Consider the following 24,270-nt stretch of genomic DNA (forward strand, 5'->3'; position numbering starts at 1 on the left):
GACTCCAAACAGAATGGAAGTGAAGATTTCTTTCCTTCTTTCCTCAGAGGTCATTTGGCCCAGCATCAAGACCAATGCTTAAAAAGATGGTGCTCATATCTTAGTCTCACACTAGGATTTCCCAAACTGTGTTACCCACATTAATAGGCATTATGTGAACAAACTTATTCCAGGGCCAAATAAATTTGGGAAATTCTACACATAGACTGCACCCATGGTTTCACAGTACCTACTAGGAAAGGCCTCAAGGACCCAAGGAAGACACAGATGTCATTTCAGGTCACCCAGCTCCTCTCAAATGACCAGGAGGCTGTTCCCCAAATGCCTAGTAACGTTCTGTGTAACTCGGTTTAGGGCTTATTTCCTGATCTAAGGGACTCATATCCTCTGGATGAAATGTAACTCTTCCCCACCGCACCACCAGCACTGACTCACTGATTTTTTGTTGCCCAATCTCCCTGGACTCTGGACCCTTGCCTGGCTGGGCCCTGCTACTAATGTACCGTCACGCTTTATTGAACTTTCCTTTTCGGCCTTGTAGTCACCTGGATGTATAAAAACTTTCAAGGCCCTTCCTCCTATTATATTATCTTGCAGATCCTCCTGATTTCTACTCCCATCTGCTCTGCTCCTTCGCCATCTAAGACATAAGTCCCCAGGCTTCAATCCCAAATAGAAGCAGAAAGAGACAAGGAACATGTTCATCCAGATGTGACATTGAGGATACTTAGTCTTCACTTAACATTGCAGGAGGAGAAGAAACATCCATCTTTATATTCCCTGTGACTAGAATGGTGTCTACCTCACAGTAGATGAACAGTAACTGTATATCTAATGGATTCACTTTGTTCCATGACCTTGGAAAGTCCCTTCCCTTCTCTGAACCATAGTTGTCCATGTTTGAAGCAGAAATAATAATAATAATAATACTCAGACGGACATCTCTACAGGATGAAATGAGATGATATAACTGTACATTGATTTCTGTATATAGAGGACTAAAGATCAAAAGTTCCCTTCCATTGCTTTATTTTAAAAACCCATATATTACCATTTTAATGACTGAAGAACTGAGCCAATTTTGTAAATGCATTCTTATGTTGGACCTCTCTGTTGTACAATAATTAGCTGCTAATATCACTTTTGTGATAGCTTGGATTTTTCCCCCTTTCTCACTTTACACTTTTAAAACAATTACACATACAACACTGATAGTAAGTTCTTCTATCTATCACTACTTATCGTGTGTTCTTTGGTAGGCACTTATGGAAAGGGTGTCCGTTGTTTCAGGCTGTGTGATCTGTTTTTTGTTTTAGAGAAACCTTTGTACAGCATCCAAGAGATTCTATGGGTAAAAGAATGACTACTGCAAATGAAAATGCAGCATGTTCATCCCTTCCCCCAACTTTACTTACTATCTAAGCAAGCAAGATACATTTTAGTCCTTCCCTCATAAATCAAGCACTTGGCTCTTTAATCTCTTTGTCATTCCCTGAATTCCCTCCACTGTGTGACTGAGTGCCTTAGCCCTCCTCAGACTTAAGCAACAAGTTGTCATTTGAAGCCCCAAAGTGACCTATTAGATTTATGTGCTTCTGTGTTGAATTGCCCTGTGTGGCTGACCTGGTTCAATGGTGTACACATATAGCCTCTAGAAATATCAGAAAGATAGGGTTTATTCACATCCATTTTTTCTTAAACTCCACATTCAATATTTTCTTCCAATTTATTTTCCCAGAATAATGTCTGACCTACCATTCTACTGAGAGTCATATAAGACAATATATGTGAAAGCAGTTTGCACATATAAAACAAAGTAGCAGTACTGTAGTTATCACTGACTGCTCTTTGTCAGTCAGAAAATTAGTAATATGTTTTGATCTGCCTCTCCTCAAAGAACTGGATTGTGTAATAAATAACTGTATACACTAGGTTTTCATGTGAGAAATGGTACCTATGATTCCCAAAGCTAATCATTGGTTTCTTCAACAAAACATTGGTGTTTTTAAAATGCCTAGTTAACCTCACTTAACTATGTCAAACTGAATAAGTTTTCAAAAATCTTCATGTAACTATATAATTGTTCAAGAGAATGTAATCGTGCTTTCAAATCATAATGACCCACACATAGTATGATATAAGAACTTATTTGAAATGAATTCATTTATGTATAGAATTCAGATGTAAAGATGGAAACTCCTAGGAAGGTGGTATCAGAATAGGTAGGCAGGGCTCAAGTCTCTCAAAGAACAATGGAGGAAGGGTAAAAAGCTCTCCAAGGAGCCTGCTTTGGGGATCTGCAGACCAGGAGAGTGCTGCATATCCCCTAAGAGGGCAAGAGACAGAAAGACAAAGAAACTGAAGTGAAAACCGTGAGTTACTAACTGCCACACCCAGGGATATCACCCGTCTCCCACCTTCAAGACAAATGTCCTTGATAAATCCCATGGCTCATAGCAACCGAGAGGAGAACAGATATTTTCCTCCCTAGAAAGGGTGAGGGTGCAGTGGAGGGTGTAGAGTGGTTTGACCTCAGTTTGCTTTGAATCTCGGCTCTGGCCAGACCAGAATCCCGGGTAAGTGAAGGTTGAAAGGGTCACCTCCGTGGAAAGATATGCCATGTACTATCTGCTGGCTAACTGGGAAACTGCAAGGAGAAAAATCACTTTTTTTTCCTGAGGTACCAAGAATTGAACCCGAGGCTGCATATGTGGAAGGCAGGTGCTCAACCACTGAGCTATGCCCACTCCCTAGAAAAACCACTTTTAAGTGTCCCTTGTCTAAAACTCTGTGAGTGGCTCTGCACCCCATTAGTGAATCCCTGGCCCTATTTTTATAACTTAAACTAGGCATTTTTAAAGTCTCAAAATAAGTTGAACCAAAATTTTTTAAAAAGCCATGAAACAAAACCACTAGGCAAGAAAGAGAAATTGACCATCAGAATAAATTCACCAACATATTCAAATACCCAGACATCAGCTAAAAAAATTACAAGCCATTTTAGGAAACAGGAAGATACGGCCCAGCCAAAGGAGCAAACAAAAAAATCCTGACAAGACACAGGATTTAAACAACTAATAAATAATAATTACACAAATCTCCTAAATCAATTTAAGAAGTTGAAGGAATATATGGCCATAGAGATAAAGGATATTAAGAAGACAGTGGGGGAAGCAGACTTGGCCCAATGGATAGGGCATCTGCCTACCACATGGGAGGTCCGTGGTTCAAACCCCAGGCCTCCTTGACCTGTGTGGAGCTGGCCCATGCGCAATGCTAATGCGCTCAAGGAGTGCCCTGCCACATAGGGGTGTCCCCTGCATAGGGTAGCCCCACACACAAGGAGAGTGCCCCTTAAGGAAAGTCGCCCAGCACGAAAGAAAGTGCAACCTGTCCAGGAATGGCGCCACACACACGGAGAGCTGACACAACAAGATGACGCAACAAAAAGAAACACAGATTCCCAGTGCCACTGATAAGGATAGAAGCAGTCACAGAAGAACACACAACAAATGGACACAGACAACTGGGGGGGAGGCGGGGGAAGGGGAGAGAAATTTAAAAATTTAAAAATTTAAAAAAGAAAGACAGTGGGTGAACATAAAGAGCAATTTGAAAGCCTACAAAGAAAAGTAGCCACATTCATGGGAATGAAACATAATGAATGAGATTAAAAATACAATAAAGGCATATAACAGCAGATTTGAATTGATGGAGACGGAATTAGTGAAATCAAGAGCAAGGCATCTGAACTTGTAAAGACAGGGGAAAAGAATGGGAAAATGGAAATGGTCACAGGGAATTGAATTACAACATGAAATACACAAAGATATGCATTATCAGTGTCCCAGAAAGGAAAGGGAATGGAAAGGGAGCAGAAAGAATATCTGAGGAATATTGAGACTTCAGTATACCAACATTGATATACCACCAGCATTGGATAGAACATCTGGAGAGAGAATAAATAGGGAAACAGAGAACTTGAATAATATGATAAATAACTAGACAGTTACAGAGCATTACACCCCAACCAAAAGAATATCATCCTTTTCAAGTGCTCATGGATCCTTCTCCAGGATAGACCATAAGTTGGGTCACAAGACAGGTCTCAATAATTGTAAAAAGATTGAAGTTATACAAAACACTTTCTCTGATCAAAATTGAATAAGGCTGGAAATCAATAACGGACTGAAAAGGGGGAAATTCAAAAATATATGAAGATTAAACAACATACTCTTAAATAATCAGTGGGTCAAAGGAGAAATTGCAAGAGAATTCAGTAAATATCTCAAAACAAATGAAAATGAGAACACAACATATCAAAACTGATGGGATATAGCAAATGCAGTGCTGAGAGAGAATCTTATATCCCTTAATTCTTACATTAAAGAAGAAGAAAGAGCTAAAAGCAAAGACTTTACTGCAAACCTGGAGGAACTAAAAAGGAACAGCAAACTAATCCCAAACCAAGTTGAAGGAAACAAAGATCAGAACAGAAATAAATGTAATTGAGACCAAAAAAATAATAGAATCAACAAAACAAAGAATTGATCCTTCAAAAAGATCAGAAAATCAACCAACATTTACCTATACTGACAAAGAAAAAAGAGAGAAGAGACAAATAAATAAATCAGAAATGAGTTGGTGGACAACTAAAAGAATCAAATATTTAGGAATAAACTTAAAATAGGACATAAATAGGCCTACATTCAGAAAACTACAAAACATTGCTAAAAGAAATCAAAGCTTTAAGACCTAAAGAAATGGAAGAACATTCTCTGTTCATGGATTGGAAGACTGCAGTGAAGATGTCGATTCTACTCAAACTAATTTACAAATTTAATGCAATCCCAATAAAAATCCCAACAACTTTTTTGCAGAAATGGAAAAGCCAACTATCAAATTTATTTAGAAGGGTAAGAGGCCCTGAATAGCCAAAAATGTCTTAAAAAAGAGGAACGAAGTTGGAGAACTGTCACTTCCAGACTTTAAAGTATATTAACTATAGTGGTAAAAAAGAAACAGCATGGTACTGGCATAAAGACAGCATACTGGCCAATGGAACTGAATTGAAGACTCAGAAATAGACTCACATCTATGGTCAAATGATTTTTGACAGGACTGTCAAGGCTACCCAACTGAACCAGAATAGTCTATTCAACAAATGGTACTGGAAGAACTGGATATCCATACCCAAAAGAAAGAAAGAGGACTCCTATCTCACCCCTTATACAAAAACTCACTCAAAATGGATCAAGGACCTAAATATAAAAGCTACAATCTTGAAACTTCCAGAAGAAAATGTAGGAAAACATCTTCAAGATCTTGTGGTAGACAGTAGTTTCTTAAACCTTACACCCAAAGCATGAGTAACAAAAGAAAAAAATAATAAATGGTACCTCCTGAAATTAACATTTTAGCGGGACGTATGGGAATCTCCTATATTTTTTATGTAATCTAAATATCTTTTTAAAAAAATTTTTATATAAAACACTTAAGTTCTTCAAAAGACTTTTTCAAGAAAGTAAAAGGGAAACGGACTTTGGCCCAGTGGTTAGGGCGTCCGTCTACCACATGGGAGGCCCACGGTTCAAGCCCCGGGCCTCCTTGACCCGTGTGGAGCTGGCCCATGCGCAGTGCTGATGCACGCAAGGAGTGCCGCGCCACGAAGGGTGTCCCCCGCGTAGGGGAGCCCCACGTGCAAGGAGTGCACCCATAAGGAGAGCCGCCCAGCGCGAAGGAGGGAGCAGCCTGCCCAGGAATGGCGCCGCCCACACTTCCCGTGCCGCTAACAACAACAGAAGCGGACAAAGAAACAAGAAACAAGATGCAGCAAAAAGACACAGAAAACAGACAACCGGGGGAGGAGAGGGGAATTAAATATAAATAAAAATAAATCTTTAAAAAAAAAAAAAAAGAAAGTAAAAAAGCAGCCTACTCAGTGGGAGAAGATATTTGGAAACCACATATCTGACAAGAGTTTGATATCCATGTTATACAAAGAGATCATATAACTCAACAATTAAGAAAACAAGCAACCCAACTAAAAAATGGGCAACAGGCTTGAAGAGACATTTCTCCAAAGAGGAAATACAAATGGCCAAAAAGCACATGAAAAAAATTGTCAATATCACTAGCTATCAGGGAACTGTGTATCAAAACTGCAATAAGATACTGTTTCACACCTTATACAATGACCATTATCAGAAAGAAAAAAAAAAACACAGAAAACTACAAGTGCTGGAGAGGGTGTGGAGAAATAGGAACACTCCTTCACCGTTGGTGGGAATGTAGAATGGTGCAGCCTCTGTGGAAGACAGTTTGGCAGTTCCTCAAGAAGCTGAATATAGAACTGCTGTATGATCCAACAATCCCATTACTAGAAATATTCTGAAGAACTGAAAGTAAGGGCATGAACTGACATTTGCACACCTAAGTTCATACCAGCATTATTCACAATTGCTAAAATATGGAACTAGCCCAGCTGTCCATCAACTAATGAATGACTAAACAAAATGTGGTATTAACATACAATTGAATATTATTCATCTGTAAGAAGAAATGAAATCAGGATGCATATGACAACATGGATGAACCTTGAGGATATTATGTTGTATGAAATAAACCAGACACAAAAGGACAAATATTGTATGGTCTCACTAATATGAACTACATACGATGAGTAAACTCAGGCAGGGAAGCGGATGTTTCTCAAGCAATTGGGCTCCTGTCTACCATATGGGGTTCTGGGTTCGGTTCCCAGGACCTCCTCGTGACGGCAAAGCTGACCCATGCTGCAAACTAACACAACAAAATGATGCAACAAAAAAAAAAAAAAAAAAAAAAAGGAAAGACAATGAGAAACACAACAAACCAGGGAGCTGAGGTGGCTCAAGCGATTGAGTGCCCCTCTCCTACACCAGAGGTCCCAGGATCCGTTCCCAGTGCCTCCTAAAGAGAAGATGAGAAGAGAAGACAAGCAGACACAAAAGAATGTGCAGCGAATGGATGTAGAGAGCAGACAGGGAGCTCTCTTTAAATAAAAAAAGAAAAGAAAAGAAAAACCCTCAGACAGATAAACGCTAGAGTATAGGTTACTAGGAAATAGAATATGGGTTGAGAATGGGAGCTGATGCTCAATGTATGCAGACTTTTTAATAGGGTGTATTATAAAAGTGTGGAAGCAAATGATGATAACATTATAGTTAGAGTATAACTAACACAGCTGATTTATAAATGAGATTGGAAGGGTTAGTCTATGGAGATAAATGTCAATTAAAAGGAAACTGGTGAATGAAGATTGTGGTTAATAGTATAAATATAAGAATGTTCTTTTTAAAAGTGTTAAGAATATGGTGATATACAGGAAAATTACAACTAATGTAACTTAAGGATGACAGTTAACAGTAATATTGTAATATTTTTGCAGTAGTCGCAAAGAAGATATTATATCAATTCTAAGAGACAACTATGGGGGCTATAAGGGGATACAGGATTTTTCCTTTTGGAGTAATGAAAACGTTCTAAAGTTGACTGAGATGATGACAGCACAAGTCTATGATGAAAATGCAAGCCACTTTCATGGATCCTTCTCCATGTAATAATCGTGTGGGTTGGTGGAAAAGTACATCAAATGTAAATATGGGCTATAGTTAGTAGTAATATTTTGAGAATGGTCTTTCAAATGTTTCACAACAATGCAAGATGGTGGTGGTGCCATACTTCCCTAGAGAAGTATGGCAGCCTTGCATGATGATGCGCATTTATTTCATAAGTTCACAACTTTTACCATGCACTTATTTTTTTAAAGATACTTAGATTACATAAAATGTTACATAAAAAATACTTATTTTTATTTATGTTCATGTATGAAATACTTCAATAAAATTTTATTTTAAAATATAATAATTCTGTGCAGTAATGCTTATGCATACTAAAATTTCAGAGCCAAGGGCTAGACTAAAGGAAGAAAATGGGGACAAAATAAAAGAATGGATGGAAAGAAACTGCCCAACTCAAACAGAAAAGGGAAATATTAATATAGAAGCTCAGATCCCATTCAGGCAGTTGTTCTCCAACCTAGCTATCTATTGGTACTCTCTGGAAAGCTTTTAAAAGACACTGATGCCCACACCTCACTTTAGATTAATGAAATCAGAATCTCGGGAGGTGAGACCCAGGCATCAGGACTTTTTTTAAAGCTCTTAGTGTGGTTCTTAAAGTAAAGCTAAGGTTGAGATGCACTGGGCAGATGTTTGACACTTCCAATTGCAAGGACTGCATCTTGCCAACCATGGATTACTACCTGAAAAAAATAATTACATGATTGTGTTTCCAACACATGGGAACTTGGGAAGAGGTCATTCAAGAGGCTATGAAAAAAAGAATCTTTCCTTTTCTCTAAAATACAGTTTGATTGAAAAGCTGTATGCTATGATTTCTGACTAATTAGTCTCTGAAATAGTCATATTCCCCTTCAACCATCCAAATTCCCATGAAAATGAGTTTTATAAAACCATGTGCTTTGGCTAACAACATGGCCTGCATTTGCAGTATATTTATATTCCTTTACAAATATTAGCATTCCTACAAAACTGAAGTGTTAACAACCTCTTTTTTTTTTTCTTCTAGGGAAATGACATTGACCCTGAAGCAGTTAAAGGTGAAGTGTTAAAAGTTGGAAATAAAAGCTGTGAGAACATACACTCACGTTCTCAAGCCGTTTTATGTACAGTCCCCAATGACCTGCTGAAATTGAACAGCGTGCTATATATAGAGGTGGGATTCCTGTATTCCTCTCATGATATAAATAAGGATGCCAGGATAATTATGTCACTGGCAGGCTTAAAATAAGTCATTAAAGCTCATTTGTGTGTTGGCTTTGGCTCATCAATTCAGCCTTGATTCCTAGTTGTTATTTTAGAAATAGTGAGTTTTTGTCACACTGTCTCCTTTCCTTCAAATGAGAAGATAAATCTCAAAAAGCCTTCCTACCCACACCTCTTCTCCACTATACCAAAATTTGCTGTAATTATCAGGAGGGATAAGGATACATGCAAGCGTGCCCCTCCCCAACTTCTCACCATTCCCACCTGATGTTTCCTTCCATGGGGATTGTAAATGCATGGAACCCCTAAGTAAAAGGATATGTAGTACTTGTCAAAATAAAAGAAGAATTAAGCTATTTAACAATAACTTCTTTCATGCACACAACTAAATCAGATCACCTAGAACCAAACTGAGTGATTTTTAAAGGGTTTCTGAAGTCTTGTAAAAACTTATAAAATGGAAAATTAAAAAAATTAGAAAATCTGAGGCTGAATCATGAGACCAGTTTGGAAATTCAGATGGACCATAAATCATACAAATCATAAATATTAGAGCTGGAAGGGATTTCAAAGATTTTTTCCATATATCAAAATGAATATAAAAGCTATATTATCCCATAATAATTATAAATATATGATTACCTCCCATGGAAGGTCTTCTCTGCATGCCACCTCATCCTCCAGGACAGAATTGATGTCCGTTGTCTCTGTTTCTTACTATTTGTTCTTTCTTCAATGGCACATATCACATTGTATTACGATCATTCAATGATATATCTATATCCTCTTCTATACTTGAGCTCCTCAAGATCAGAAATTGTTTCTTGTCTATCTTTTTATCCCTCATACCTAGTTACAAATACAAAAAATTAAGTGTCATATGATACCAGAGACTAAACCAAAGTATCTTGGGGATTTGTATCCACTAATCATTTGAACACTGAAGGTGGATTAAGGAATGTTATAATATTCTGAAGGAAATTATCAGTATTTTGGGCACAGAGAGACTATGATTCAACCTATATATTATATATTGTAACTATCTATCATGGCTGAATTCTGACTTTTTCTTTATTTGTTGTTTTTAGTGGAAGCAAGCAGTTTCTTCATATATCCTTGGAAAAGTAATAGTTCAATCAGATCAGAGTTTCACAGGAGTGATTGTTGGTGTTGTTGCAATATCAATAATACTCTTATTATTACTCGGACTTTTCCTGTGGCTAAAAAAGAAAAAGCAAATTAAAGGTGCATTTTTTTTGTTATTGTTTCCTTTGTTTGCGTAAGAATGAAGCCATTGCAATTTAAAACTTGCAATTTAAAATGAGCAGACATTCATAAATTCTGTTTTATATGCAATCTATAAAAACTGTGAGTTCTGGCCCCTGGGTCAAGGTCTGCTGGGGCCCATGATAGCCAAGTCTTTAACAAGTGCCTTCTTTCTCTCTGTTTTAAGATCTGGGCAGTGAATTAGTTCGTTATGATGCAAGAGTACACACTCCTCATTTGGATAGGCTTGTAAGTGCCCGAAGTGTAAGCCCAACTACAGAAATGGTTTCAAATGAATCTGTAGACTACCGAGCTACTTTTCCAGAAGGTATATTTCAGTTTATTGTTCTGAGAAATACCTATGCATATACCTCAGTGGGTTGTGATGTTGTTTATTTTTAGGTTTTGCCTTTTATATTTTTATAAAAATGTAAAAGAAGTAGTTAAATTGGCACATAATTACATGACCCTTACTTTAAAATGGACCCATGTATATTATATTGTATTTTTAGAGTCTTTAAGCTCTCCTTTCACAAAAAAGTTAATATTAAAATCATTTCAGCAACAATACCTTCTTTATCATCTGAGTGCAATGCTAAGAAATTACACAGCTCTTCTTAGCATTCTAAGAAGAGCTAAGGTACAAAACTTATATTTAACACAGATAAGTTGGTGGTTTTTTCTGTTTTACCTACTGAACCCCAAATGTTTAAATTATATCTTTAGTTCTCCTTTGAAGCATTCTCAGTGAACTGTTAGTATATATACTTTTCCCCACAACATTCCAGGACTTGAACATATTTTGAGTCTTTTCCAAGAAAAACTTCAATTATGCTGTGAAAAAAGGAGGGGAGATCATCATCTAGTGTGCAAAACACTAGGCCTAATAGTGGTCAGGTTAACTGAAGCATTTCACATTGTTTCATTTAAAATTTCCTGGTAAAAGCAAAATGTCTGTACTGTATCAGCTCAATTATCTTTAGAAGTTACAGGACATGAGTCAAGTTCGAGTATTTCCCTGGTTGAATATTTACCATTGGACAAATAAAATGAGTCACAGATGGTTGAGAATACTGGAAAAGTTAAAAGTTGCTCATCAAAACAAAGGACAAGAGCAATGTGGCATTTAACATTGTAACATTTTCAACACTTATTGCCTCTTATATTTTAATTGTATGTTCTATGAGTTACATGTTTTAAATATTATCTTTGCCCGCCTGATTCCATTTGCCTTTAAAATCTCATGCCTTAAAAACACTGACAGATGGAACCTAGTACCCAGTCTTGAACATTAGATCTATTCATAATATTATATTCATATTTAAGAACTGTGGTCTGAGATAATTAATATTCACCATTTTTTTTAACTTTAATCTCCTTTCAACCTCCTTACTTACCAAACTTCTGTTGTCATTGCTAAGAAGCTTGAATTCCATCCTCTTTCTTAGATTGACCCTACTCTTTAGAGACATGAAAATATAAAATAGGCAAAAGAGGGTCATCCAGAGAGAAGAATGAGGAAATGCATAGCCAGCACCTAATGAAAAGGCAACTGCAGATCTCTTCTCTCTCTGCCTGGTGGGGATACCCTTCTCATCAGTCTCTTGTATGTAAACCTGGCCGATTATGCCAAGGTCACAGATTGATGGTTTAGATTGGTTTGCACATTTTAACTTAGCTGAAGGATCCATAGGACTTTCTCTACCAGAGGACTTTTTTCTGAGTCTCACCAAGGATTTCCCTCAATCTCTGTACCACTGAGAATATAGAACCTTGATCTCCTAGTGCTGAGCTTAGAGAGCCTCATTTGAGTTTTGAGTCCTTGGGGATGATTTGGAGAAACTGACTCATTGAAATCAAAGGAATTACGCACCCAGATATTTACCGGATGTTCTACATCTTTCCATGATGGTTGCATCTGCCCTCCTATTACCAGCTAGTGTGGCTATGACCATAGGTGGCCCCAGAAGCTTTTCTGAAACCATTGTTGAGATTTACTGCTCTGGCCAAGTGATTTATCAACCAAAAGGTCACTGTAGAAAATTTTTTTAAAATGCTCAAGTGCTGTTAGAAATAGTCAAGGTAGCATCAATTATTTATACCCCACTCCCAAGTTCTGCTTTTCCTGCTAATTTGCAAACAAATGGTATCATCTGTTGATGTCAATAGGCACCCCTCACACGACACCACCCCCTCCCTCCTGGTGCTCTGTGTGTGTTTATGTGTGTTTTCATACCCTACTTAGTTTATCGTCAGGCCAGTTGCTGCTGCCACGATGCTCTCTCCTTGACATGTATGGATTCCCAAAATAAAGGGCAAAGCAACTAGTGGCTTCTATGACCAATTTGACATTAAGAAATTGACTATCAATACCACAGTTCCTTTCTCTAGCCAAGATATCAGATCTTCAAAGAAATAAAAAAAGTTTTTCTTTGCAAAAGGGCATCTTGCCCGGGACTCATACAGAGCTTTGGTTATAAAGATCAGTTTATAAGGAATGCTCATCTCTGTAAAAGTGCCCTCAATTAAGCGATGAAGATAGCACACTAACCCAATTATAACCTGCCTTCTCTAAATGGCAGTAACCCTTAAACTGGTACCATCACCACATGATGGAGAATTTAATGCTAATAGGAAAAGCTTTCAGTTCTGAAAACGTAACCATTATTTATTTCCTATTGTATAGATCACAAATATATTACATATGCATATACATATACATTCTATATTTTTTCCCTTGGTCAGGAATCCATATAGGTTTTGAGCAATACTAATTAATTCCATTAATAAGTAATAGTCTTTCAAACAACATCTTATTACTATTTATAAAAAGAAAAATGAAGAAATGAACTATCAAAGTTAATGCTTAGTCTACTTAAAAGAGAAGTTATAAATACTTTTAAAAATGCTTGTATTTATAAGCTAGTATCATATCTTTTCCCAACTTATCTTTTTTATTAAATGAATTCTTTTGTAAAGTATTACAAAGAATTCTTTGCCTCATTCAATGATATAACATCCATTTCTTTAATTTTAAAATTCAAGCTTCATTATTAGTTCAAATTTGCTACCCCTGTTTCAGTCACCCCTGAGTTTTCAGTATTGTTTTCTAATAATTTTACTCTATCTTGCAGACCAATTTCCTAACTCATCTCAGAATGGATCATGCAGACAAGTGCAGTATCCACTGATGGACCTCTCCCCCATTCTAACTAGTGGGGACTCTGATATATCCAGTCCATTACTGCAAAATGTTGTCCACATTGATCTCAGTGCTCTAAATCCAGAGCTGGTCCAAGAAGTCCAACACGTAGTGATTGGGCCCAGTAGCCTGATTGTGCATTTCAGTGAAGTCATAGGAAGAGGTAAGTATTTCCACTGAGTTTTTTGTTAAATACAATTTTCCAGTAAACATGTTATCTTCTGCCTTTGTAGATTAGGTACTTAAACAATGGTAAAAGCCACTGACGAAGCATTGATAACAAGTACACTTGGTTTCTGTTCTGTAGAAATGTAGTTCAGCAAGTCATATCCAGGGGGATTTTGCCCCTGAGTATTGAGATAATTTGGTAATCTCCCAAGCATAATTGCAATAAATCACATTCCTTCCTCACCTTTTTCATAATGGCAACTATAGTTTCTTGGAAGGTGCCATATTTCATCTTTTTTAAAAAGTCATTTAAATTCCAATATTTTCCCTCATATCACCCTCCAGTCTCTCTTAATTCTCAAAATAGCTACCAAGCCTCTGAACTCCTGGTACATAGCAGTTTGTGCACTGCTGGACAGCATCAGAAGACGGAATTTATAGCCTTCCCCTATCTTAAGCAACATATATCATCTCTACAATGCACTCTAATTTCTTTACACAAAGAAGAGTGAATATTTGTAATAAGCCAGCCAGGGGAATAATAATAGCTAGTATAAACAGTATTTGAGGAAACATTTAGCAGGAAAGAAGACAACCAGAAGGAAGAGATATCTCCAGGAAATGAACTCCACTCTTCTTCCCTTTTTTTCTAAAAGGCTTTTTACTCTTAATAATGAATGGCCTCTGATCCCTTTTATTCCATATGGGTTGCAAGAGGTAACACAGGCATCTACCAGTGTGATGCAGAGGAAGCTGATGGAACCATTTGCTTTAGATGAACACAAGGCCTAATTGTTCCTCCATCATACACTCCAGATTTTAATCCTCGACCTGCTTATTCCTCACTAATAGCAGCCTCACTGTTAACAAACATTTTCCCATGTCTCATCTCAAAGTAATATATGGTTCCATTAGCAGCCTACAAATCCCAGTAACTGCACCAGTTTTTGAACGTGTGATCTCACTAATCGTGTTCTAATTCTACACATTGTAAAATTAGAATTTTTTTATTTTTTATCATGAAAGGTAGTAAAATGTGAGTTATTCCTGTTTTGAATATTCATTAGCCATCCTATTCTCCTAAATATTAACTGTTATTTATTTATTTGTTTTTCCCCAGTAGAGTGTGAGCACTCATTTTATTCATCTTGGCCTGGTTGCAGATAACCTAGTACCTACACATACTAGGCACTCAGGGGTAAATTGGCTGACTGGATGAATTAATTAATGAATGATATACATACCTCTCAGACGTTGGGCACCCCTGGGGAAAATTACTGCCACTGGGTTAAAGGCCACCATTGGAAAAATGATGTGGCTAAAGCCAGAGAGAACTGGATGGAATGAGTCAGGGTGAATTTGCTTCATTTGGGCAACTGCCTTTCAGTTTCTGCCAGCCTGGATTACACAGTAACCAGTGACTAATGGGGGAAATCCTTACTGTATAATGTATCTCATTTCTTATAGTAACATTTTAATTTCATTTCAGTTTATTGGGATATGGGGAGCATATTTTATTACATTCTTCATGTGGGTAAAACTTTATTTTCACATTCAATAGGTATTATTTGATCATTAAAAATAAAAAATTTCTTTTATGAGGCAGATGTTAGTCCTGTTTTCAGTGGTTTCACTATACTTCAACATTTTGTTATATTAGCTTTTTTAATAGTCATATCACCTACATTTTTTTCCATCTTTTAAGTAATCATATTGCATTTATCCTTGGATGAAATGTATTGTATCTACATACGTGAACTAACAGACACATACATACAGTAGTATTCTTAATCAGAAGTATAAAAAAATTCAGTTTTTTGCCATATAGAAAACTGAAGGAAATGAAGATCATGAAAGGCTTATAAATAATCTTTGCATAATTAAAAGTAATACTTCACTAATCAAGTTCCTTCACACAGGGCATTTTGGGTGTGTATATCATGGGACTTTGTTGGACAGTGACGACAAGAAAATTCACTGTGCTGTGAAATCTTTGAATAGTAAGTTACATTTTATTTAAAAGTGGAGTGTACTTTTGTGGTTTACAAACTAATAAATCGTTTTTAATAAAATGTTGATTTGCTCTTTGCCTTATGGAAAAATCAGCTACTGCTGGAATTATGTGTCTACTCCTGAAAACTTGTTTGTTCTGAACTGTTATTGAAATATCACCCCTGAAATTATCCCTCAGAGCCCTCCTAAGTAAGGGTGTAGGAGAAATGTTCTTGGATGAACTAAGTATCATTTCACTATGTTTGGCTTATAATATTTGTTTTGCAAATGACATTTATGGAAACTATTGGAAGCATGTTGGCACATGCAGTAGTTGTGACTCATTTACCCGAAGGCATTACTATAATGATTTTTTAACCACAATTCCCATTTAGAAAGATAAAAGGTGAAATAAGACAAACAGGAGAGAAAGTATGCTGGCCAAAAATGAAAATACCATAAGTGTGGTAATACTTCATTTATTCGCATTTTTGGAGAATGAAGTATTCCACATAAGTGAACTTCCTAAATATCTAAAGCATATCCCCTTTTAATGCTAAAGCATGGTTTCAAATTTTAGCTGTTATTGAGAAAATCTTTTAAAAATGAATTGCACACAATCAGAAACTGGTTCCTTGGTGACATCATTTGAGCCCCTAGACCAAGCCTTACCTGAAGTAGACCTACCTCTGGACCTTTCAGCTATGTGAGCCAATAAATATCTTTTGTTTAAAAAAGATGAATTGCATAATCTGTTTAAAACAAGGAATGTTTTCAGATATAAACTAAGTCATTATTGATGACCCAGAGCTATAATTATGGCTATAAATTACCATATCGAACAACCAGTGTACTCCATACACTAGAGTTTTCCTTTCTCCATCTTTGCTGACCAATCTCACATGTCAAACCAGTGTGCCTGCTTTTTCTTCCCCTAATTATAAATTTTTGTTTACAATTTGCAGCAGCCTGAAAAATTATGTTAAGTTTTATATTGAAATTAGTAGGAATTAAGTATACAAATGGAAGATTTTCCTACAAGATACATTATTGCCAGAGTATTTCAGCCTCTCTTTTTCATGTCAATCTCCTTACTGTGCATTGTCCTGTAGGGTTGCTTTTGTTGGAAGTCTGACCCTGAGATAAATACATAGTCTATGTGATACCTGACTGCAAAACTGTGATGGATTAAGTATGGTTACCAATAAATTTACCTCAAGAAAGAGCAACACTGCCAATTGTACTTAGAACAATCCTAACACCAAGAAGTTTTTTCCTGTCCCTGGATTGCACTGATCTCTACTCAGTGAATATTGACTTCCAGTGGCTTGTCCTGGTCTCAGAATGCATTGCATCTTTAAAAGAATAACAGCACTATCACTAATACCAAAGAGATACTGGTCAGATTAATAAATTAAAGACTGTTAACTCTTCCTCAATGCTGAACTAATATCTGGCTGCACGTATCTCTACATGGAAGACATTTTTATACCAAAAGTATCTATTTAGATATCAAATGGTGACTGGTCCTCAAATTCTCCTAGAGGAGGGGGTCGACAAACTATGGCCCACTATCTGATCTTGTAAGTAAAGTTCATTGGAATGCAGCCGCTTTTTGTCTCTGGCAGTTTTGCACTTGGAAGGGCAGAGCTGAGTAGCTGCAACTGTGACTCTGTGGCCAACAAAGTCTGAAATATTTACTGTCTGGCCCTTTACAGAAAAAGTTTGCCAGCCCTGCCCTAGTCACTACAGAAATGGCCTGGCCTGCTTCCCTGTCCTTTTTCTGTATGAGACGCAACTGTGGTTCTGTACGAGGCAAACTGATTGCTGGGCTCCACCTTATAGCAATGGGTGTTGGCGGTGACTTGAAGGGACAATGCAGGGAAACATCATTCACTCGGGTATACTGTTAAAAACTCACGTTGCAGATGAGATCTCAGGACAAGAATTAACCCTATGGTTTTACGTTCCATCACTCTTCCTATCTGAACTTGACATAGTATCTATTGTTCCATAATGAAGTTAACATCAACACTGCTGGATTTCTCAGGAATCACTGACATAGGAGAAGTTTCCCAGTTTCTGACTGAAGGGATCATCATGAAAGACTTTAGCCATCCCAATGTCCTCTCGCTCTTGGGAATCTGTCTTCGAAGCGAGGGGTCTCCTCTGGTGGTCCTCCCATACATGAAACATGGAGATCTTCGAAATTTCATTAGAAATGAGACTCACGTAAGTGTATTACTAAGCTTACTAACGGGTGAACGAGCTGTAAGCCAGCCTTTCAAAATATGCATACTTTGAACCCTTTGGAAAGCTTTTAGCCAAAGATATGCATGTGAAATGTTGGCATCATTCACATGTAAGTAGGCTGATCCAGTTCACTTGAACCTCAGATCCTCTCTCCTGCTGGTAGTGATATCTGGAAGAGTGTTCTGGGGGCAGTGACTCTTAACCTGCCCCATAAGTGGCCCTGCTCTACCCTTCCCCAGATAGGTACACTCAGTCACTATTAACTGCCTTCTGTGTGCCAGAAACTGAGTGCAGCACAGAGGCAGAACCAGCCTCAGCTCACATGGAGTTTTAACTCTACAAGGGAAGCAATTGAAGAATTCATCACAAAAAAGCTCCTTACTAGTCCTCAAACTTTGTCACACACATTCCTATTTCAGAACATTTGCACTTGTTTTTCCCTCTACCTGGAATACTTTGTCCTTATATCATGTTCAAAATGAGGCTTCCCTGACCTGTTTCAGTTTGCAGCTGACCCACCCCACCCTCATTGCCTTCAGTCTCTTTCTTTTCCTCCACAACACCTATTGTCATCTGATACACCAGGCCTGTGCTGTCCAGTACTGTAGCCATGAAGCACGTGTGAAATGTGGCTAGTCCAAACTGAGGTGTGCCATAAGGATAGGATATACCCCAGATTTTGAAGATTTCATATGAAAAAAAGAAAGTATACTGATTGCATGTTGAAATGATATTTTGGATATGCTGGGCTGAAACATATATTGTAAAAATCAATTTTACCTTTCTTTTTACTTTTTTCATGGAGCTACTAGAAAGTTCTAAATTATATATGTGGCTTGTATTATATTTCTGTTGGACAGTATTGTGCTAGACAATAAATAATCATATGTACATATGCATATATGTATGTGTGTGTGTGTATATATATATATATATATATGTACACATACACATTATTAGAATGAAAGCTCATGAGGGTAGGGATTTTTGTGTGTTTTGTTCACTGCTATAGCTCCAACACCTAAAACAGAGTTCAGCAAAAAGGACCTCAGTAAATATTCGGTGAATGAATGATCTGTGTTACAGAAGAGGTTCTTATATTCATATATATAGAGCTATTTATGAATGCAAGAATATATATATATATAGTATCTTATATTCAGCCAAGAGAATATGATCATCCATAGCAGTGATTTTTTGGAGATAAGATGAATTTGTCTTAAAAAGCACAAAGCTGCCCTGACAGATCCCACTTCCCACTTTAACTCCTGCTATTACTCTAACAAGTTAATTTGCTTGTATATGCTATATTCTCTACTTTTGGAAGTGGGGATTATCCCCCATCCCCACACCCTGGGTACAAGCAAGATAGAGATTTCCTCTTATCCAGTGTCAGGGCCTTTCATAACCCAAGGAGTTGATATGATGACGACCACTGGCATAGATGTGTCTTGAAGATAAGCTAAAGCACAGGGAACTGGCCTCTCTACCTGCTGTGGGCATTATGAGGGGCTGCAGCCCTTCTTGCAGGACCCCTCTTGTCTGTGTGTCTGCTTCTTGGCCTGGCAAGCTCCACAGTATCTGTTGAAGAAGTGATACCCTGTTCCCAGTGCTCAGGCCAGACTGCCAGTCACAGCGACGTCTGTGTGCTGTCACATATTGTGCTGGCCTTTGCTATAGGCATTCCTTCTGTCCATCCAATTTTGTGGGTATAGTTTGTAGAGAAAGGGATTTCCTGTTTTCCATGTGGGTCCAGCCACGGGAGTTGTGGCTGATGCTTCAGTACCTGTTGGAGGGGTATTTTCCATTTCTTGCCATTCCATGTGATTTATTTCACGATGGTGTGGGCTTTGGAGCCTGACAGGTTCCAGTTAAAATCCTAACTCCACCATTTACCATCTGAGTGATTTGGGGCCTTTATTTCTTTCTGAGCCTCCATTTCTCCATCTGGAAAATGAAGCCAGTAATACCTGCCTTATAAGATTGTATAATGATTAGCCATAATATGTAGAAACAACTAGGGTATTTAATGTTTGCATACAATGGGTACTTGTACAGACATGCCGGTTGTTTTCTGTTCTCTGTGTCTATTTGCTGCATCTTGTTTCTAAGTCCGCTTCTGTTGTCAGCGGCACGGGAATCTGTGTTTCTTTTTGTTGCATCATCTTGTTGTGTCAGCTCTCCATGTGGGCAGCACCATTCTTAGGCAGGCTGCACTTTCTTTCCTGCTGGGCGGCTCTCCTTATGGGGCGCACTCCTTGCACGGGGACACCCCTCTGTGGCAGGGCACTCCTTGCGCGCATCAGCACTGCGCATGGGCCAGCTCCACACAGGTCAAGGAAGCCGGGGGTTTGAACCACAGAGTACAATGGGTACTTAATAAATGGTTGATGTTATCAACAGGAGCATAAATTATTATTTGGGACAAAGCATTCTTATAAAATTTTCAGAATTCTGAGATCAGAGTTCCAACAGTATACGCTTAGTTTATGTTTTTCCAACTCTCTTTGGCTGTAGAACCCAACTGTAAAAGATCTTATTGGCTTTGGTCTGCAAGTAGCCAAAGGCATGAAATATCTTGCAAGCAAAAAGTTTGTCCACAGAGACTTGGCTGCAAGAAACTGTATGTAAGTATAAGAATCTCTGCACCCACAATCAAAATTAAGTGACAAGGAAAAATCTGTTTCCCACTGTTCATTGCTAGCAAGGATGTTTTTCTCTTCTTATGCAAAAGTCCTTTGTTTCCTTACACTTGTAAATTGATGTGTAAGCACTGGGAATGTGGGCAGGGCTTTCAGGCCTTATCAAACAAGGAATTGAAAAGCAACTCTCCAGAGGGGGTCTTAACCAGCTGTTGTGTACTTTTGCTTTTCTTGGTCCTTCCCACCAGTAACTCCCAATGTCGTGGTTTCACACTGCATTAGTGTTTGGGAGGGAGAATTTAATCTTCAGCATTTTATAGTGAAAAAGAGAGGACTGGTAACACAAATACCAATATATTGTAACTTCCCAAGAGTGGATTTGAAGTCAGCCTGCTTAAGCCCTACCAAAAATGGTATTTGGGAATGAATATACAAAGAACTTTATTTGTGTCTGGCTGCCTGGGTTGTATAATACAACAGTCAACAGTTTGTAATTGATTCAGTGCTTTTCCTTGCATAGCACTGATTCATGACTTATGGTATGTGTGAATGAAACAGCTATGCTGTTATTTCCTACCTTGGTTTTGGTAAATGTAACAACATAATAGCCAGTTTTAACCCAGGATACATAGCCACAGAAGATAGCTGAAATTGACTTTCGTTGAACCTGGCCATTTTTCTTAGATACTTTACTGTGTAGCCTATTTTTCCATTCCCTCAGTGAAAGGATATATGAGTTTTATGCCCTCATCTAATACAATCTTAGAATGAAAAAGTAGGGTAACAGTCCCTTTTCATGTCTCCCCCATAGAATGAAATATTGCTAATAAGATGACTGTGAAGATTGGGGTCTTTGGATAGACAGTTGGCAAATTCTATTTAGCAATCAAGGAAAAGCTGGGATGGGAGCCAGTTTCACATCTTCTCCAGATCTACAATAAAACAAAAAGATTTTCTTATTCCATATTATTCATGGTCCCTTTCCTGGGCCTGTTGAATTTGTAATATAAATGTCAAGCATTTTTATTTAAGAATCCCATAGTAATTTAGTGTTAGTCAATAGAGGCCAGATAAAGCACTCCCTTTAGAAATTACAGATTTCAAATATTTAAAATACTTGTTCTAATCCATAGATATTCAGCATCATTGTAAATTATTCTGTTCAATCACCAATAATAATTTTTTGTCATTTTTATAGGCTGGATGAAAAATTCACTGTTAAGGTGGCTGACTTTGGTCTTGCCAGAGATATGTATGATAAAGAGTACTATAGTGTGCATAATAAAACAGGTGCAAAACTGCCAGTGAAGTGGATGGCTTTGGAAAGTCTGCAAACTCAGAAGTTTACCACCAAGTCAGATGTGGTAATGTATCGATCATCCCTGACGTTCTTCTCTTATACTCTATTTCATACCCAACTTTATGTATTATTTTAAAGAAACTTTAAATAACTAACTTCTGATCTCTTCACATGTAACAGTGGACTTGATGTCTGACTGGCACCCATGGTATGTTTTCATAAGCTCATTAGTTTGTTCAAAAATACTTGGCCCAGTGGTTAGGGCATCCGTCTACCACATGGGAGGTCCGCGGTTCAAACCCTGGGCCTCTTTGACCCGAGTGGAGCTGGCCCATGCGCAGTGCTGATGCGCGCAAGGAGTGCCCTGCCATTCAGGGGTGTCCCCTGCGTAGGGGAGCCCCCTCGCGCAAGGAGTGTACCTGTAAGGAGAGCCGCCCAGTGCAAAAGAAAGTGCAGCCTACCCAGGAATGGCGCCGCCCACACTTCCCATGCCGCTGACGACAACAGAAGCGGACAAAGAAACAAGACACAGCAAATAGACACCGGGAACAGACAAGCGGGGGAGGGGGGGGGTAAAAATAAATAAATAAATAAATCTTTAAAAAAAAAAAAAAATACTTGTCAAGCAGGGCCAGAACTGAGCCAGGTATGAACCCTCTCCTCCAACAACTATGGGAGACATGTCCATCAATAACAATAGCACAGAGTAGACCAAGATTAGTTCTGCCTCTAATAGCTCAAGACCAGCAACTGGAGAAACCAAGGTGTCACTGAGGCAGATCTAGGCAGTGAGGGCTTTATCCCTGTGCCTAGCTGGAAAAGTGTCCTCCTTTATCTGCAAAGCTTTTCTTTCTCTCACATCCCAAGCTTCAGGAGGCATCTCCTTGAGCACTGAGGGTGAAAGATGCATTACCTGGAAAGCCAGATCCACCACATCCACCCCTATGTCTTGTGGAGGAGGTGGTGCTTGAACTGGCCTTAAAGGATTGCAGATTTGGAATTGGGCAGCTGAGAGAATAGGTGGGGCAATTAGATTGGAAATAAGAAGTACCAGTCCAGGCAAGGCGAAGGGGCAGGAAAGTATAAGTGTCTTAAAGTTCAAAGGAAATGATAAGTAGTGAGTGACATGTCAAGAGTGAAAGATGCAGAGGAAAGTTATGAGAATTGAGGAAAATATACTTAGACTAGATCACAGAGCTCTTTGAAAACCAAACTAAGGAGGATGGAATTTATTCTCTGGCCACATGGAAACATTGAAGTGTAATCAGATTAAATTGTCATCTTTCCTCATTCTGTAAGATGATTTGAGAAGAGTGCCAGGCTTCTGCAGATAGGACAGTGCTATTTTTCTTGTGCTATATTCTCCCCCTCTTGTTGAAAGACATTATATTGTACTGCATAAAGGGTGAAACTGAATTGAATAATCTATACACAATGCTGCTTTGGCAAATGGACATTGATTGTGTAGATAAATTTGCATAACATTCCATTTCCATGACAGCTCAATCTTTTGAATGTTGACATGGAGCACTTCCAAAAGCATGTAATAAGCTGTATGTGTACTAAGACCTACAAGCAAAAACTTGCCTGTCTGTTTATAAGTTCAGTTTCTAGCAAATGCCCAGATGAACTTTGGCTAGTCTCATTAAGCGCATTCAAACACAATTGGAGTGTCACTACTCCTGAAATTACTCATACACAGTATTGTAATACTGTAAGTGCTTTCATTAAATTCAGTATCGACTTCTCAGTTGCTCAGTCCAGCTGAGTTTTCTCAGCTCTCATCCTACTTCATCATTTTGCATCATGTTTCACTGTTGAGCACTCCTTCTTTCTTGAAATTTTCTTCCCCCTTGGTTTCTGGAACACTGCACTACATAGTTTTCCTCCAGTTTCTTTGTTGACTGGATTCTCTTCCTTTCTCACCTTCTGCTTGTAGCTGTCTCCTAAGATTTTTGTCTTCAGGTTTTGGCAACAATTGCAACCACCCCCAACAACAGTCACCTTTGTATTTCTCCACCTCCATGTCTTCACCAGCATCACAAATTTACCATATCCAAAGTCAAGTTCTTTCCTGCCAAACCAGCAGTTTCTCACTACCCTATTTCTATTCATGGCATCACCATTTTGCAAGTTACCTTTCATCTTATTTAGTGTACAGTTCTGCAAGTTTGATAAATGCATACAGTTGCATAACCATCACCACAATCAGGATATAGAACGCTTCCGTCATCCCAGAAAATTCCTTTGTGCTCTTTTGTGGTCAGCCTCTATCCCATTCCCAGCCTCTGGCAACTGCTGATCTGTTTTCTGTCCTATAGTTTTACCTTTTTAGAATATCATGTAAATAGAATCATATAGCAGGTAGCCTGTTCAATCTGACTTCTTTCCCTAAGTATAAGTAAGGCATTTGAGAGTTATCCATATGTGAAAGGTATCAGTAGTTTATTCCTTTTTACTTCTAAGTAGTATTCCATTGTACAGATGTGCCACATTTTGTTTATCCATTCACTTGTGGAAGGTATTTGTTTCTTTCCAGTTTTAGTCACCTACAAATAAAACTGCCATAATATTTGCTGAAAAGTTTTTGTATAAACGTAAGTTTTACTTCTTTTGAAT

The 24,270-nt window shown here is 38.1% G+C and overlaps 1 protein-coding gene across 2 annotated transcripts in view; it reads left to right on the forward strand.

Moving 5' to 3' along the window:
* Positions 1 to 24,270, forward strand: part of MET (MET proto-oncogene, receptor tyrosine kinase) — a 118,736-nt gene that overhangs the window by 84,615 nt on the left and 9,851 nt on the right. For both annotated transcript variants that reach the window (XM_004449291.3, NM_001281764.2), the window contains exons 12-19: positions 8,632 to 8,778; positions 9,917 to 10,073; positions 10,282 to 10,422; positions 13,229 to 13,459; positions 15,384 to 15,464; positions 17,507 to 17,688; positions 20,227 to 20,336; positions 21,550 to 21,715. In XM_004449291.3, the coding sequence (XP_004449348.2) occupies positions 8,632 to 8,778; positions 9,917 to 10,073; positions 10,282 to 10,422; positions 13,229 to 13,459; positions 15,384 to 15,464; positions 17,507 to 17,688; positions 20,227 to 20,336; positions 21,550 to 21,715 (1,215 nt within the window). The remainder of the gene's footprint in view (positions 1 to 8,631; positions 8,779 to 9,916; positions 10,074 to 10,281; positions 10,423 to 13,228; positions 13,460 to 15,383; positions 15,465 to 17,506; positions 17,689 to 20,226; positions 20,337 to 21,549; positions 21,716 to 24,270) is intronic.

Source organism: Dasypus novemcinctus, chromosome 5 (assembly GCF_030445035.2).
Source record: "Dasypus novemcinctus isolate mDasNov1 chromosome 5, mDasNov1.1.hap2, whole genome shotgun sequence".
Classification (NCBI taxonomy): Eukaryota; Metazoa; Chordata; class Mammalia; order Cingulata; family Dasypodidae; genus Dasypus; species Dasypus novemcinctus.